The 17,629-nt window shown below is 45.8% G+C and overlaps 1 protein-coding gene across 2 annotated transcripts in view; it reads right to left on the reverse strand.

Annotated features, from left to right (window-relative positions):
- DPYSL2 (dihydropyrimidinase like 2) overlaps positions 1-17,629 on the reverse strand; it is a 127,340-nt gene that overhangs the window by 24,125 nt on the left and 85,586 nt on the right. For both annotated transcript variants that reach the window (XM_056571131.1, XM_056571133.1), the window contains exon 2: positions 616-704. In XM_056571131.1, coding sequence (XP_056427106.1) covers positions 616-704 — 89 coding nt within the window. The remainder of the gene's footprint in view (positions 1-615; positions 705-17,629) is intronic.

A 17,629-nucleotide genomic window follows, 5' to 3' on the forward strand; every position in this document is an offset into this window, starting at 1 on the left:
GGTGACTTATCTTCCCAATGGGATCTCTCTAAACTGTCCCCCTTATATAGTGAGGTCAGGGTTCAGCTCGCTCTCTTGAGCTCTACCTCGCTGAGGTACAGTGAAGACAAGTCTGAGGAGTCAGTGGAGGCGGCCTAGTCCAGCAACCACGCTTCTACTTCAAGTCAACTCCTGCACTGTCGGTGAAAGTCAAAGCTTGACGGTAGGAACTAAGCCAATTCGGGATTCTGCTGAAGAAGTTCAGTCCAAGTAGTCAGTCAATTACTAAATTCCAGCATGGCTGCATCAGTCAATACAATTGCAACTACAAGTCCCAGCAAGCCAATAAGCTTCCCTAAGTTCATCCTGCATCTCCTTAGTGCCTCTATCTGAGTTGTATGGACTTTAACACCCTGTCTACCTCAGTAAAGCATACCAGTTAACCATAACCTTGTGCCGGATTGATTATTTGCCCCGTGCCTGGCACAGGTGAAGCTGGTCTACCTCGGGTGGTGTATAGGTCAACCACGCCCTGGTGTCACGAAGAGTTTAATACAAACATTACCCCGTCGGACACCACACACATGATAGGGATGATAGGCTGACCCAAAGAGATGTCATTACCATTATACTTACTTAATAAGCCCATCCTCCATGTAGATGTCAGCGTGGAATGACTGGTCATCATTGACGATTTTACCTCCTTTTATAAGGAGTCGGTCGCTCTGTAAAAAAAAAAAAAAAAAGCAGAGACTTCAGAATTGTTTTTATGGCTCACAATGTTATACAGCTATCTATATGCCTCCCTGTATATTATGCCTCGGCACATGCACTCATTTTTTTCCTGCTATTCTCTCCTCATTTTTCAATGGCCGCTGTACTGCCAGGACTTAACAGCAGTGTGAAAGAAGCCTTACTAAGTACATATTTTGGGAAATTTATCAAAACCTGTGAGGAGGAAAAGTTGATTTGTTGCACATAGCATCCAATCAGATCGCTTCTTTCATTTTCAAAAAGGCCTTTGAAAAATGAAAGAAGCAATCTGATTGGTTGCTATGGGCAACTGGTCAAATTTTCCTTTGTACAGGTTTTGATAAATCTCCCCCATTGTCTCTAACTGCATGGAATGCTGGGAAAGGTCAGAGACAACAGCAAAATAAAGCACTTCCAGGTATGGGTCCTATGCATGAAAAACAGGACAAATCGGTGAACGGAGGTGATAGAAGCGTATTATACAGTATTATAACTTGCCATCATAGACTCACAGGATAAAGAATAAAAATCCTGGAGCACCCCTTTAAAGGAACACCTCATGTGAAGCTGTTGGTGGGAAAAGATTCACAATATTTTGCATTTCACTCCTATAAATCCCATCTAATTCTGTGCCTAGATGTCCTATTTATATCCTATTTAGTGATGGACACCCATCTCTATATGCACAATTAGGCCTTGTTCACACAGCTGAATTCCCAAGCGGAATACGGTGGAAAAATTCAGCTTGGAAATTCCGTGCAGCAGAGTCCCATTGTTTTCAATGGGATTCTGCTGCATCATGCACACGGCAAAATTTCCGGTTCCAGCCTCCACAGAAAGAATTGACATGACATGCATTGCAGTCTATGAGACGGCGCATCTCGGAGCAATCCTAGCGTCAGCATGTTCTGAGTGTCTCCGCTCAGAAATTGGGTGAATTCGCCCTTACCATTAGAAAATCTGCAGCACAGAATCTTCTGCAGAAGATCTGCAGCAAAACATGCATGTGTGAACGCACCCTTATAAGGGAATGCTGTCACTAATCACTAAGTCGGACCGCCCATTGGACTTTGGCGGCAAAGAAAAATTTAGGGATTTTAGTAATTTAATATACCATACCAACAACTCTAAATGCAAGATCAGCCCGACGTGTTCCTTTTTAGCCAAGGTCCCCCTTTACAACCAAATTCTTTTTTTCATTGTCTCAACGCCTTCAAAATGAAAATTTTTTACAATTTTTCAATATGTTTTAGTTTAAAATGTTCCAACAGTTTTGTTCCTATAGCTTCTATACACATTAACGTGTCTCCATGGTAACAGACAACAAACTCTGTGTAGTCAGATCCTGCAGTCATCTCTGCAGTATGTTTACACTATGGAATCTTCTCCCGGAGATATTCTGGGTCAGAGATTCTGTCCGAAAGCCAATGGCGAAATTCATCAGCGCTAGGACCGCGACGTCACCATAGACGGCAATGCAGTTCGTGTGTAATTCAGCAGAGAGAATGAACATGGTCATTCTTTTGGCAGGTGGCGAATTTCTGTGGTGGAATTTTCCGGCATTTAGAGGCGGAAAACCTGTCCTTATAATCTCCAGCTGATAGGGCATGGCTTTATACTAGGGATCGACCGGTTATCGGTTTGGTCGATAATCGCGATTTTGGACATTGTCGGTATCGGCAATTACCTTGCCGATATGCCGATAATGCCCCGCCCATCGCCGCCACTTCCCCTGCCCCATTGCCTCCCCCCATACCCGGTGTTATAATTACCTGTTCCCCGGGGGTCCGTGATCCTTCTGGCTCCTGCGCTGTTGCTGTGCGCTGTGTAATGACGAGTGACGTCCCCAACGCGATGTCACCATCAGTACGCACAGTGACAGCGCAGGACGCCGACGGAGCCAGAAGGATCGCAGACCCCGGGAACAGGTAATTATAACACCGGGGATGGGGGGAGGCAATGGGACAGCGGCGGTATGTGGGCAGAGGATGGGGGGGGAGGCGATGGGGCAGCGGCATGTGGCCAGAGGATGGGGGAGGCAATGGGGCAGTGGCGGCGGTATGTGGGCAGAGGATGGGGGGGGAGGTGATGGGGCAACTGTGGTGGTTAGACTCAGGACAGGCAGGAGGAGAGAAGCGGGCAGCGGCGGTGGTCTCTGGCACCGCAAAAAAAGCGCCCGCTTTAAATCATTGATCTGCAACGGCTTCTGCCCCGCCGGGGGGGGTTGAAATAGCCGATAACTTATACCGGAATATCGGTATAAGTTATCGGCTATCAGCCTGAAAGGTGACAGATTATCAGTATCGGCCCTAAAAAAAAAAATCGATAATCGGTCGATCCCTACCTTATACAACAGGTAAGGCCAGTGTTTTCCAACCAATGGGCCTCCAACTGTTGCAAAACTACAATTCTGGGCATGCTTGGAGTTGTAGTTTGCAACAGCTGGAGGCACCCTGGTTGTAAAACACTGGGATAGCCCATAAAGGTCTCGGGTTCTGGTACCAACACCTATTTCAAAACAGGTGTCCCCGAAGCTTCGTCTACTGTTGTTATAGAAACAGCAAAGTAGACAAAAAAATTCTGCAATTACAAAATTTTGCAGCCTATTTGGAAACCAAAATTTTGCTTCCATAGTTTCCAGTGGTGAACATTTTATCTATTTCAGTGTATTACTACACGAAACCAGAAGTGACAATGTGCCCTGTATAGTGTGACACATCATAGGCAGTGCCCATTCTTCCATCCACTCTAACCACACAGTCACAGTGGGCAGCGCCATAGCTGCCAGGGTGTGGGCTTCCTGCAGATGTAGCTGAGCCAGACACGCAGAAGAGGCCACTCTGTGCCAGCTCCTCACAGGAAACACTAGTCAGTGTGTGAGTCACATGGAGGACACAAACCCCATGTCTGGTAACCTCTAGAAACCGATATACAAATAGAAAGAATCCTGGACCAGGGCTGAGGCTGACAGCTCCATGAGATAGATGTACTGCAGCCTCTGGGACGTGGCTGCCATGCAGATGAGCCTGGCACTGCCAGGTTACCGTGCAAACAACACAATGCCAATAATAGATTTCAGACTTGGCTACTATAAAAAAAAAAAAATGCCAAATGTTACACCCAATTATCCAGCTTAAATGTTTCCTACTGTATATCACCCTCGCCTGGGCTTCTGCAGAAGTTGGATGTGTTGCGGCATTAAAGGTATTCCAGAAAAAAAACTTTATTTATTTATTTTTATCAACTGGCTCCAAGAAGTTAAACAGATTTGTAAATTACTTCTATTAAAAAATCTTAATCCTTCCAATAATTATCAGCTGCTGAAGTTGAGTTGTTCTTTTCTGTCTGGCAACAGTGCTCTCTGCTGACATCTCTGCTTGTCTTAGGAACTGCACAGAGGAGAAGAAGTTTGCTATGGGGATTTGCTTCTACTCTGGACAGTTCCCGAGACAGGTGTCATCAGAGAGCACAACTCAACTTCAGCAGCTCATAAGTACTGAAAGGATTAAGATTTTTTAACAGAAATAAATTACAAATCCGTTTAACTTTCTGAAGCCAGTTGATGTATAACTCCTAACTACCCACAATGAACCTCCAATTCAGGCAGCTTAACCCCTTAGATACTGTGGTCAATGGCTGCCATGGCATCTAGGTGGTTAAAGGTGGTTTAAAAAAAAAAGTATACTTGACTGGTATCGCTGTGTCAATGGCAACCTAACTATACAATATCATGTCATTTATCCCATAGAATGAATAATGTTCAATTTATATTTTAGATTGGTTTTAAGTCAGGCTGGATAGGCCATTTGGTGCCAATACCGGACAGTTGCAATAGTACTTGCAAATACGATCAGGAGGTAGAGAGTGTTACGCTCTGCGCTCCGGCCGCAAGCACCGGACGTGAGCGCAGAGTCTCTGTGTCCCCGTCTGCCAGCGGGGCCGGGATTCACATTGCGGGACGTGCCCGCATGCGAATCCCGGCCCGTCACTTACCATGTTCCGCTGCCGCCTCCTCTCCTGTGTCTCAGCTGCAGCACATGTGTCCCCATCTCCTAGGGCGCACGTGCCGGAGCTCTGAAATTTAAAGGGCCAGTGCCCCCATAATCACTGTTTGCACCTGACACTACCTTATAAAGTCCCTGCACCTCCCACACTTCCCTGCCAGATATTCAGTGCCCCTAGCCTGAGATAGAGCGACCCTTATAGCCTATTAGCCTTTCCCGTGTATCCAGACCTTCCGCTACGTTATTAGACTCCTTTGCCGCCTGCCTTGACCTTCTGCTATGTTTGACTATGCTACTGCCTTGTCCTTTGGTACCTCGCCTTGCCCAAGCTACCTGTGTGGTCGAGCCGTGTTGGGGGTAGCGACCTGGGTGTCACCTGCCGCAGCAAGCCCATCCTGCCTTGCTGTGGGCTCTGGTGAAGAACAGCGGCACCTTAGACTCCGCTCCCCTATACGGTCCGAGTCATCAGCCACACAGGTTAGAGGATCCACATCCAGCTCTGTAACAGAGAGATGTAGTTTCCCCCATAAGTCTACTTAAAGAAATAAATAAATAAAAATCCTTCTCACCTTCACTCCACTGCAGCACCGAGGCCTCTTCATTGTTTACTTTATTATCCAGAGAGATGTAGGACATTTCACATGATGACATAGTTTCATGGCACTGCAGGGCCTGCACCACTATCACAGCGGAGGATAGAGAGGCCTCAGGGCAGGAGCGGAAGTGAGTGGGATTTTTATTATTTACTTATTGGGGGGAAATTAACTAATGGGAGGGGGGAGGGTTCCTACAAGGGGCTACAACCTATAAATATATTAAACAAATTCTTCTCCACTGTATTCACTGAGGAAAATGAAATGCCAGGTGAAATACAGCGAGATAAGGTAAACTCCCCAGTACAGGTCACCTGTCTAACCCAGGAAGAAGTACAGTGCCGCCTACAAAAAATCTAAATAGACAAATCCCCAGGTCCAGATGGCATTCACCCCCGTGTTCTAAAGGAATTAAGTAATGTAATAGACAGACCTCTATTTTTAATATTCTGGGACTATAGTGACAGGTACTGTTCCCTAGGACTGGCGCATGGCAAATGTGGTGCCAATATTTAAGAAGGGGTCAAAAGGTGACCCCGGGAATTATAGACCTGTTAGCTTAACCTCGGTTGTATGCAAATTGTTTGAGGGTTTCCTAAGAGATGCTATTTTGGAGTATCTTGATAAAAATAAATGTATGACCCCGTATCAGAATGGATTTATGAGGGATCGATTTTGTCAAACCAACCTGATCAGCTTTTATGAGGAGGTGAGCTCCAGACTGGACCAGGGGCAATCGCTGGCTGTCGTATATCTGGATTTTTCCAAAGCATTTGATACGGTTCCACATAAAAGGTTGATGCATAAAATGAAATGGTTTGGGCTGGGGGAGAATGTGTGCAAGTGGGTAAGTAACTGGCTCAGTGATAGGAAACAGAGGGTGGTTATTAATGGTACGTATTCTGATTGGGTGACTGTTACTAGTGGGGTACCACAGGGGTCCGTCTTGGGTCCTGTCCTATTTAATATATTCATTACTGACCTTGTAGAGGGGTTGAATAGTAAAGTAGAAAATCTTTGAAGATGACACTAAACTCTGTAAAGCGGTAAACACAATAGAGGACAGGGCACTGTTACAAATGGATCTGGATAGGTTGGAGGTTTGGGCTGAGAAGTGGCAGATGAGGTTCAACACTGATAAATGTAAGGTAATGCACATGGGGAAGAAAAATCCGGGCGTGGATTATGTATTAAATGGGAGAACACTTGGGATGACTGATGTGGAAAAGGACTTGGGAGTCTTAGTTAAGAGTAAATTTAGCTGTAGTGACCAGTGTCGGGCAGCTGCTGCCAAGGCAAATAAAATCATGGGGTGCATCAATAGGGGCATAGATGCCCACGACAAGGAAATAATTCTACCACTGTACAAATCACTAGTCAGACCACACATAGAATACTGTGTACAGTACTGGGCACCAGTGTACAAGAAAGATATAGTGGAGCTGGAGAGGGTTCACAGATGGGCAACCAGGGTAATACGGGGAATGGGAGGACTACAGTACCCAGAAAGATTATCAGAATTAGGGTTATTTAGTTTAGAAAAAAGAAGGCTTAGGGGAGACCTAATAACTATGTATAAATATATCAGGGGACAGTACAGAGATCTCTCCCATGATCTATTTATACCCAGGACTGTATCAATAACAAGGGGGCATCCTCTACGTCTAGAGGAAAGAAGGTTTCTACACCAGATCAGATGGGGGTTCTTTACTGTAAGAGCAGTGAGACTGTGGAATTCTCTCCCGGAGGAGGTGGTCATGGTGAACTCTGTAATGGAGTTCAAAAAGGGGCTGGATGCATTTTTGGAGAGTGATAACATTACTGGTTATGTATACTAGATTTATAGGGACAGACCATTGATCCAGGGATTTATTCTGATGCCATATTTGGAGTCGGGAAGGAATTTTTACCTCTAGTATGAGGGTTTTTTGCCTTCCTCTGGATCAACTCAACTCAATAGGGACTTATAAGGGTTATAGGTTGAACTTGATGGACTCTGGTCTTTTTTCAACCTTATGAACTATGTTACTATGTTACCTACTAGGAGCCTTTACCCTAATGGGGGGTTCCTTACTTACTTATGTTCTGGTAACTTCTACCTAAGAGGGGAGGATTTCCTATCTAGAATCTCAGTGCTCTTTGCTGACACCTCTGTCCATGTCAGGAACTGTCCAGAGTAGAAGCAAATCTCCATAGCAAACCTCTCCTGCTCAGTTCCCGACATGGACAGAGGGGTCAGCAGAGAGCACTGTGGTCAGACAGAAAAGAAATACAAAAACGAAAAAAAAACTTCCTCTGTAGCATACAGCAGCTGATAAGTACTGGAAGGATTAAGATGTTTAAACAAAAGTAATTTACAAATCTGTTTAACTTTCTGCCACCAGCTGATTTAAAAAAAAAAAAAAAAAATGTTTTCCACTAGAGTAACCCTTTAGGAATTCTAGGGGACTTGGGTGGCAAACTATTAGTTGTTGTTCAACTTACAGAGAAAAAAAAAGAAAGTGTAACTAAGAAAGAACCTTACAGAAAAGGACGATCCAAAAGGGAAAATGCTCTTTAAATATTCAGGAGTTTTAGTCAGGAGCACTCCGCCCCTGGCAGACGCTCGCTCATATTTCTCTTATGAAATGGCCATGCTGCCAGCGTTCAGTATATTGCCTCACAGAGATCGCATGAGATCAGCGTCAGAGGAATTTCACTTGTACCAAGGGTTCAGACAGAGATGTTTAGGACATAGGGATGAGAAGGGAAGAGTTCCCCTAAATAATACAGGTACAATTGGGGAGATTTATCAAAACCTGTGCAGAGGAAAAGTTGACTAGTTGCCCATAGCAACCAATCAGATTGCTTCTTTTATTTTGCAGAGGCCTTGTCAAAAATATAAGAAGCAATCTGATTGGTTGTTATGGGCAACTCAGCAACTTTTCCTCTGCACAGGTTTTGATAAATCTCCCCCTATACAATTACAATTTTACTACACAATAAATCACCTGTCACGAGCACCATTATCTCTGCACCTATCAAGGAATTGTATCCATAGAAGTGTTCCTTAAAATAGGTGTCCCCAGGGAATATGCATATTATAGATGGGGGTCCCCTACTCCTAATATAAAGGGGGTATTCCACTACTTTCAAACTTATCCCCTATCGGCAGGGCTTGACAATTTTCTTTAAGACCCTTGGAAGAAGCAAAAAAGTTAGGAGCCAGGATGCATCAAGTCATGTAATGTGACATCACGCAACAGGACGTTATATGATCAGTCATTTGTGTCCCCTCATATCTCCCTGTGTCACAGGCATTAGTGTCCCCTTATCTCTGTGTCACAGTCATTAGTGTCCCCTTATCTCTGTGTCACAATCATTAGTGTCCCCTTATCTCTCTGTGTCACAGTCATTAGTGTCCCCTTATCTCCCTGTGTCACTGGCATTAGTGTCTCCTCATCTCGCCATTCATCACAGTCATTAGTGTGCTCTCATCTTCCAATGTCACAGCCATGGGTGTCCCCTTATCTCTCTGTGTCACAGTCATGAGTTTCCCCTTATATCCCTGTGTCAGTCATTCGTGTCCCCTTATCTCTTCCATGTGTCACAGTCATTAGTGTCTCCTCATCTCACCCTGCATCAGTCATTAGTGTCCTCTCATCTTCTAATGTCACAGTCATTAGTGTCCCCTTATCTCCCTGTGTCACAGGCATTAGTGTCCCCTTATTTATCTGTGTCACAGTCATTAGTGTCCCCTTATCTCCCTGTGTCACAGGCATTAGTGTCCTCTCATCTTCTAATGTCACAGTCATTAGTATCCCCTTATCTCCCTGTGTCACAGGCATTAGTGTCCCCTTATCTCTCTGTGTCACAGTCATTAGTGTCCTCTTATCTCCCTGTGTCACAGGCATTAGTGTCCCTTTATCTCCCTGTGTCACAGTCATTAGTGTCCCCTCATCTCGCCCTGCATCAGTCATTAGTGTGCTCTCATCTTCCAATGTCCCAGTCATTAGTGTCCCCCCCATCTCCCTGTATCACAGTCAGTGTCCCCTCATCTCCCTGTGTCACAGTCATTAGTGTCCCCTCATCTCCCTGTGTCACAGTCATTACTGTCCCCTCATCTCTTGCTGTGTCAGTCATTAGTGTCCCATCATCTCTCCCTGCGTCACAGTCATTAGTGCCCCCTCATTTCCTCCATGTGTCACAGTCATTAGTGTCCCCTTTTCTCTCCCTGCATCACAGTCATTAGTGTCCTCTTATCTCGCCGTGTCACGGTTATTAATGTCCTCTAATTTCTCCCTGTGTCAGTCATTAGTGTCCCCTAATTTCCCCGTGTCAAAGTATTTGCGTCCCCTAATCTCCCTACTGTGTGTTATAGTCATTAGTTTCTTCTCATCTTATTGACTGCCAAGGCCGGTGATTGACTGCAGTGGTCACCTGACATCCGCTGCACCGGAGCACCAACTGCAGGCAGAACGGGAGATCAGTGCAGGAAGGTAGGTGGACGTAAGTGAAACATTTTGTTTTATTAAGGGAAGCACACTGATTAAAAGGACAACACCGTAAAATTCTTAGTCGTCATGGCGATCTGATGTCTGGGATTTGTCAAGCCCTGCCTTATCCTGTGGATAGGGGATATGTTTTAAACGTATTGGAGTCCCCCTTTAAAGAAGTAAAAAATACTTTTTCAACTGGATTTTGCCGACACTTCTGAATCGTCTATTAGGGCATGAGTCTGACTGTAAAATCTATAACTATAGCAACTAGCGCCGCAAACCTTCTGTGCGGATCTGCTGAGACCCATGGGAAATCATATTGAAGTACTAGGCGACTATGAGGGATAAAAAGCTTCTCCGTGCAGCTATGTAAATGCTATGGCCTGGAGGGGTGATCGCTGAGCGCGGCGTAGAGGGACGACTGTCGTCTATTACTAGATGAAAAGCTTTTATGTACAGACCACTGGGGGGCATGTGTGAAAACTGGGGCACAAATAACGGTACGAAAACAACACCAATAGCCAGAATGTGGTTTTCATTGTTGCTAATATGGAAGCTGTAAGGGTGCACTCACTTTTGCACATACTTTATGGCTTGCAAGGCTATATGGAAAAGATGGGTGAACTGTAAAAAGGGTCTTTATAAGGGGCTAAACCCTGGGGTGCAAAGGGCAACTGCTATACTGCACCCACTGCCCAGATATTACTTGACTGATGCTTATAAGGCTGGGTTCACACCACGTTTTTGCAATACATTTTCCGTATCAGGTTTTTGATTAAAAAAATAAATAAAAAATAAAAAAAAAAGATTCCTCAAAACCTGACTAAACTGTATCAAAACGTGTGTACAAATTTTTATCTGTATACGGTTGAAACCCATATACAGTTTGAAAAATTATGTCCGGTTGCATCCGTTTTTTTTAAGAAAAAAACCTATATGTTTTAAACTTTTCACTCCATTATGAATAAAGTTTCACTTGTTTGACTGAAACTTCAAGAAAAAAAAATGTGCAAAGCCGAAAACCGTATGGTAAAAAACCATATGGAACCGTACGCACATGCGGTTCTGTATGGTTCCCATTGACTCCCATGTAAAACGTATACGGTTTAATACGGTTTTTTCACCAGGACCAAAAACCGTGGTAGGCCACGGTTTTCTGTCGGAAAAAAAAAAAGTAAAAAAAAAAAACTATGGTTTGAAAAACAGAGACAACCGTATACATTATGGTGCATACTGTTTTGAATGGGAAGTCTATGGGCACGGTTTTCTGTATGGTTGCATACAGGGTTTTTTTTTTTGTTTTTTACGAAACCGTATAGCAAAATCGTGGTGTGAACCCGCCCTAAGCAAGGTTGCCCTTATACTGTACCACCTGGACATCCAAGTGAACTAGGACACACTCTGGCAATCGGCTGTAGGGGAAGTGTTGCCCTATAGCAGTGTTTCCTAACCAGGGTGCCTCCAGCTGTTGCAAAACATCAACTATCAGCATGCCCGGACAGCCGAAGGCTTAAGCCTTTAGTGACACTATACGGAAGTGTTTCCCAACCAGGGTGCCTCCAGCAGTTGCAGAACTACAACTCCCAGTATGCCCGGACAGCCTTCGGCTGTCCGGGCATACTGGGAGTTGTAGTTCTGCAACTGCTGGAGGCACCCTGGTTGGGAAACACTGCCCTATAGTGTCATTAAAGGCTTAAGCCTGGGGGTACAGAAGGTGAACCTGCACCGGGCCTTTTTACAGTGTGGGGCCCCTGTCCTTAGGACACAAAACTGAAAAGTATGGTGGAGCAGGCAGCCATCATGGTCTGCAGGAAAGCATGGGACATCTATAGCTACTATTTAGGGTCTGTTCACACAGGTATGTTGCCACAGAAACAAGCTATTTCCTCTGACAATGATTTCAATGCATGAAGCACCCAAACACGTGTATTTCTTAAAATCTATGCTGAGCTAGAACCACGTTGATAACTGAAAAAAAAAGTGCCATGAAATGAAGCTCAGCTTTTATTTGACCAAAGAAATATAAGAAATGAAAGCTAAACTGCGTGTACGAGTAAAACTGCAGCTATAATAGAGAAAATAGCAAAAATGTCATAGTCAGGGACGTGCACACAGATTGAAAAAGGGGGCTTAAAGGGGTAGTCCAGTGCTGAAAAACGTATCCCATATCCCTTCAGCGGGCTGCCAGTGCCCCGTACAGGAGATCGAGGGGGCCCCAGCGGTCGGACCCCCGCGATCTGAAACGTATCTCCTATCCTTAGGATAGGGGAAAAGGTTTTCAGCACTGGATATCTCCTTTAACCCCTTAAGGACCGGGGTTTTTTTCGTTTTTCCATTTTCGTTTTTTGCTCCTTGCCTTTAAAAAATCATAACTCTTCAATTTTGCACCTAAAAATCCATATGATTGCTCATTTTTTGCGCCACCAATTCTACTTTGTAATGACGTCAGTAATTTTGCACAGAAATCTATGGTGAAACGGAAAAAATAAATCATTGTGCGACAAAATTGAAAAAAAAAAACACAGTTTTGTAACTTTTGGGGGCTTCTGTTTCTACGTAGTAAATTTTTCGGTAAAAATGACAAGTTATCTTTATTCTGTAGGTCCATACGATTAAAATGATACCCTACTTATATAGGTTTGATTTTTGTTGTACTTCTGGAAAAAATCATAACTACATGCAGGAAAATTAATAAGTTTAAAATTGTCATCTTCTGACCCCTATAACTTTTTTATTTTTCCGTGTATGGGGCGGTATGAGGGCTCATTTTTTGCGCCGTGATCTGAAGTTTTTAACGGTACCATTTTTGCAGTGACCAAAAATGCACTATTTTGGACTTTGGAATTTTTTTTTTCTGCACACGCCATTGACCGAGCGGTTTAATTAACGATATATTTTTATAATTCGGACATTTCCGCACGCGGTGATACAATATATGTTTATTTTTATTTACACTGTGGTTTTTTTTTATGGGAAAAGGGGGGTGATTCAAACTTTTAATAGGGGAGGAGTTAAATTATCTTTATTCACTTTTTTTTTTGCAGTGTTATAGCTCCCATAGGGACCTATAAGACTGCACACACTGATCTCTCACATTGATCACTGGTTTCTCATAGGAAACCAGTGATCGATGATTCTGCCGCTTGACTGCTCATGCCTGGATCTCAGACACTGAGCAGTCATTCGGCGATCGGACAGCGAGGAGGCAGGTAGGGGCCCTCCCTCTGTCCTGTAAGCTGTTCGGGATGCCGCAATTTCGCCACGGCTATCCCGAACAGCCCACTGAGCTAACCGGCAGTTTTTACTTTCACTTTTAGCCGCGTGGCTCAGCTCTGAGCGCGCGGCTAAAGGGTTAATAGCGCGCGGCGCCGCGATCGGCGCTGCGCGCTATTAGTGGCGGGTCCCGGCTTCACTATGCACCGGGCCCGCCGTGATATGATGCGGGGTTACCGTGTAACCCCGCGTTATATCACGGGAGCAGGACCAAGGACGTACCGGTACGTCCTTGGTCCTTAAGGGGTTAAAGGGGTATTCCAGGAAAAAACTTTTTTATATATATCAACTGGCTCCAGAAAGTTAAACAGATTTGTAAATTACTTCTATTAAAAAATCTTAATCCTTTCAGTACTTATGAGCTTCTGAAGTTAAGGTTGTTCTTTTCTGTCTAAGTCTTCTCTGATGACACCTGTCTCGGGAACCGCCCAGCTTAGAAGAGGTTTGCTATGGGGATTTGCTTCTAAACTGGGCGTTTCCTGAGACACGTGTCATCAGAGAGGACTTAGACAGAAAAGAACAACCTTAACTTCAGAAGCTCATAAGTACTGAAAGGATTAAGATTTTTTTAATAGAAGTAATTTACAAATCTGTTTAACTTTCTGGAGCCAGTTGATATATAAAAAAAGTTTTTTTTCCTGGATAACCCCTTTAAGCCCCTGTCCTATACTGCCCTCACTGATTAGGACCTCCGTGGGGTTAATGCGGGTCCCATTCAGCTGACATGACTGCCATCCCTTACCTGAGGAATAAACAGGTGTTAAAGGGGTACTCCGGTGCTTACACATCTTATCCCCTATTCAAAGGATAGGGGATAAGATGCCTGATCGCGGGAGTCCCGCAGTTGGGGACGCCCGGGATCATGCACGGGGCACCCCGTTTGTAATCAGTCCCCGGAGCAAACACGCCTGAATTATGGTCGACCGCACGGCCGGCGGCATGTGACGTCATGCCTCCGCCCCCGTGTGACGTCACGCTCCGACCCTCAATGCTAGCTTATGGGAGGGGGCATGATAGCTAAAGGGAACACTTAAACAACACAATGTAACTCCAAGTCAATGACACTTCTGTGAAATCACACTGTCCACTCAGGAAGCAACACTGATTGACAATCAATTTCACATGCTGTTGTGCAAATGGAACAGACAACAGGTGGAAATAATAGGCAATTAGCATGATACCCCACCAATAAAGCAGTGGTTCTGCAGGTGGTGACCACAGAACACTTCTCAGTTCCTATGCTTCCTGGCTGATGTTTTGGTCATTTTTGAATGCTGGCAGTGCTTTCACTCTAGTGGTAGCATGAGACGGATTCTACAACCCACACAAGTGGCTCAGGTAGTGCAGCTCATCCATGATGGCACATCAATGTGAGATGTGGCAAGAAGGTTTGCTGTGTCTGTCAGCGTAGTGTCCAGAGCATGGAGGCACTACCAGGAGACAGGCCAGTACATCAGGAGACGTGGAGGAGGCCGTAGGAGGGAAACAACCCAGCAGCAGGACCCCTACCTCCGCCTTTGTGCAAGGAGGAGCACTGCCAGAGCCCTGCAAAATGACCTCCAGCAGGCCACAAATGTGCATGTGTCCACTCAAGCGGTCAGAAACAGACTGTATGAGGGTGGTATGAGGGCCTGACGCCCACAGGTGGGGGTTGTGCTTACAGCCCAACACCGTGCAGGACGTTTGGCATTTGCCAGAGAACACCAAGATTGGCAAATTCGCCACTGGTGCCCTGTGCTCTTCACAGAGCAAAGCATGTTCACACTGAGCAAATGTGACAGACTTGACAGAGTCTGGAGATGCTGTGGAGAACGTTCTGCTGCCTGCAACATCCTCCAGCATGACCGGTTTGGCAGTGGGTCAGTAATGGTGTGGGGTGGCATTTCTTTGGGGGGCCGCACAGCCCTCCATGTGCTTGCTAGAGGTAGCCTGACTGCCATTAGGTACCAAGATGAGATCCTCAGACCCCTTGTGAGACTATATGCTGGTGCGGTTGGGCCTGGGTTCCTCCTAATGCAAGACAATGCTAGACCTCATGTGGCTGGAGTGTGTCAGCAGTTCCTATAAGATTAAGGCATTGATGCTATGGACTGACCCGCCCGTTCCCCAGACCTGAATCTGATTGGGCCCATCTGGGACATCATGTCTCGCTCCATCCACCAACGCCACGTTGCACCACAGACTGTCCTGGAGTTGTTGGATGCTTTAGTCCTGGTCTGGGAGGACATCCCTTAGGAGTCCATCCGCCACCTCATCAGGAGCATGCCCAGGCGTTGTAGGGAGGTCATACGGGCACGTGGAGGCCACACACATTACTGAGCCTCATTTTGACTTGTTTTAAGGACATTATATAAAGTTGGATCAGCCTGTAGTGTGGTTTTCCACTTAGATTTTGAGTGTGACTCCATATCCAGACCTCCATGGGTTGATAAATTTGATTTCCATTGATAATTTTGTAAAGACGAAAGTATTTCATACGATTAGTTCATTCATTCGGATCTAGGATGTGTTATCTTAGTGTTTTTTTTTTTAGCAGTGTGTGTAATAGCCTCTCAAGCTCTGAACATGAGAGTGGCTAATGGGTGAGACAGAACCATTACACCATCAGAAGGGTCTCATGTCCAATACTAACAATGCAAACAATTGTATGGTCAGCCCTCATAAATATGTGACTGCAGCCTGTGAGACAGACCACACACGAGTGTTAATGGGTCTTTCGCGAGACCCGTTCACACTGAGGAATTTCAGCGGCGGACAATTCCGCCACTGAAATTGTTCAGCGCAAAGAAAGAACATGTTTATTCTTTGCACAGAAGTCTGCAAGCACTGCATAGCCGTCAATGGTAATGGCGCAGTGCCACACAGTCCTACCACCAAAGTATTTTTGGCGGCCAGATGGAATTTCCGCTTGCGGACTTCTGCGAGCGGAGATTCCGCAGTGTGAACATACCCTAATACTGTGACTGCAGCCTGGGAGACAGACCGCACACCTCTAATAATGTGACTGCAGCCTGGGAGACAGACCGCACACCTCTAATAATGTGACTGCAGCCTGGGAGACAGACCGCACACCTCTAATAATGTGACTGCAGCCTGGGAGACAGACCGCACACCTCTAATAATGTGACTGCAGCCTGGGAGACAGACCGCACACCTCTAATAATGTGACTGCAGCCTGGGAGACAGACCGCACACCTCTAATAATGTGACTGCAGCCTGGGAGACAGACCGCACACCTCTAATACTGTGACTGCAGCCTGGGAGACAGACCGCACACCTCTAATAATGTGACTGCAGCCTGGGAGACAGACCGCACACCTCTAATAATGTGACTGCAGCCTGGGAGACAGACCGCACACCTCTAATACTGTGACTGCAGCCTGGGAGACAGACCGCACACCTCTAATACTGTGACTGCAGCCTGGGAGACAGACCGCACACCTCTAATAATGTGACTGCAGCCTGGGAGACAGACCGCACACCTCTAATAATGTGACTGCAGCCTGGGAGACAGACCGAACACCTCTAATAATGTGACTGCAGCCTGGGAGACAGACCGCACACCTCTAATAATGTGACTGCAGCCTGGGAGACAGACCGCACACCTCTAATAATGTGACTGCAGCCTGGGAGACAGACCGCACACCTCTAATACTGTGACTGCAGCCTGGGAGACAGACCGCACACCTCTAATACTGTGACTGCAGCCTGGGAGACAGACCGCACACCTCTAATAATGTGACTGCAGCCTGGGAGACAGACCGCACACCTCTAATAATGTGACTGCAGCCTGGGAGACAGACCGCACACCTCTAATACTGTGACTGCAGCCTGGGAGACAGACCGCACACCTCTAATAATGTGACTGCAGCCTGGGAGACAGACCGCACACCTCTAATAATGTGACTGCAGCCTGGGAGACAGACCGAACACCTCTAATAATGTGACTGCAGCCTGGGAGACAGACCGCACACCTCTAATAATGTGACTGCAGCCTGGGAGACAGACCGCACACCTCTAATAATGTGACTGCAGCCTGGGAGACAGACCGCACACCTCTAATACTGTGACTGCAGCCTGGGAGACAGACCGCACACCTCTAATAATGTGACTGCAGCCTGGGAGACAGACCGCACACCTCTAATACTGTGACTGCAGCCTGGGAGACAGACCGCACACCTCTAATAATGTGACTGCAGCCTGGGAGACAGACCGCACACCTCTAATAATGTGACTGCAGCCTGGGAGACAGACCGCACACCTCTAATACTGTGACTGCAGCCTGGGAGACAGACCGCACACCTCTAATAATGTGACTGCAGCCTGGGAGACAGACCGCACACCTCTAATAATGTGACTGCAGCCTGGGAGACAGACCGAACACCTCTAATAATGTGACTGCAGCCTGGGAGACAGACCGCACACCTCTATGAGCTAAACAAAACCTTATCACTTTTTACTAGGTTTTGAAGTTAATAGGAAAGAGTATCGCAAAGATGAGCAATATTTAAAGGGGTACTCATTATTTTTTAAATCAACTGATGCCAGA

Source organism: Hyla sarda, chromosome 4 (genome assembly GCF_029499605.1).
Source record: "Hyla sarda isolate aHylSar1 chromosome 4, aHylSar1.hap1, whole genome shotgun sequence".
In the NCBI taxonomy this organism is placed as follows: Eukaryota; Metazoa; Chordata; class Amphibia; order Anura; family Hylidae; genus Hyla; species Hyla sarda.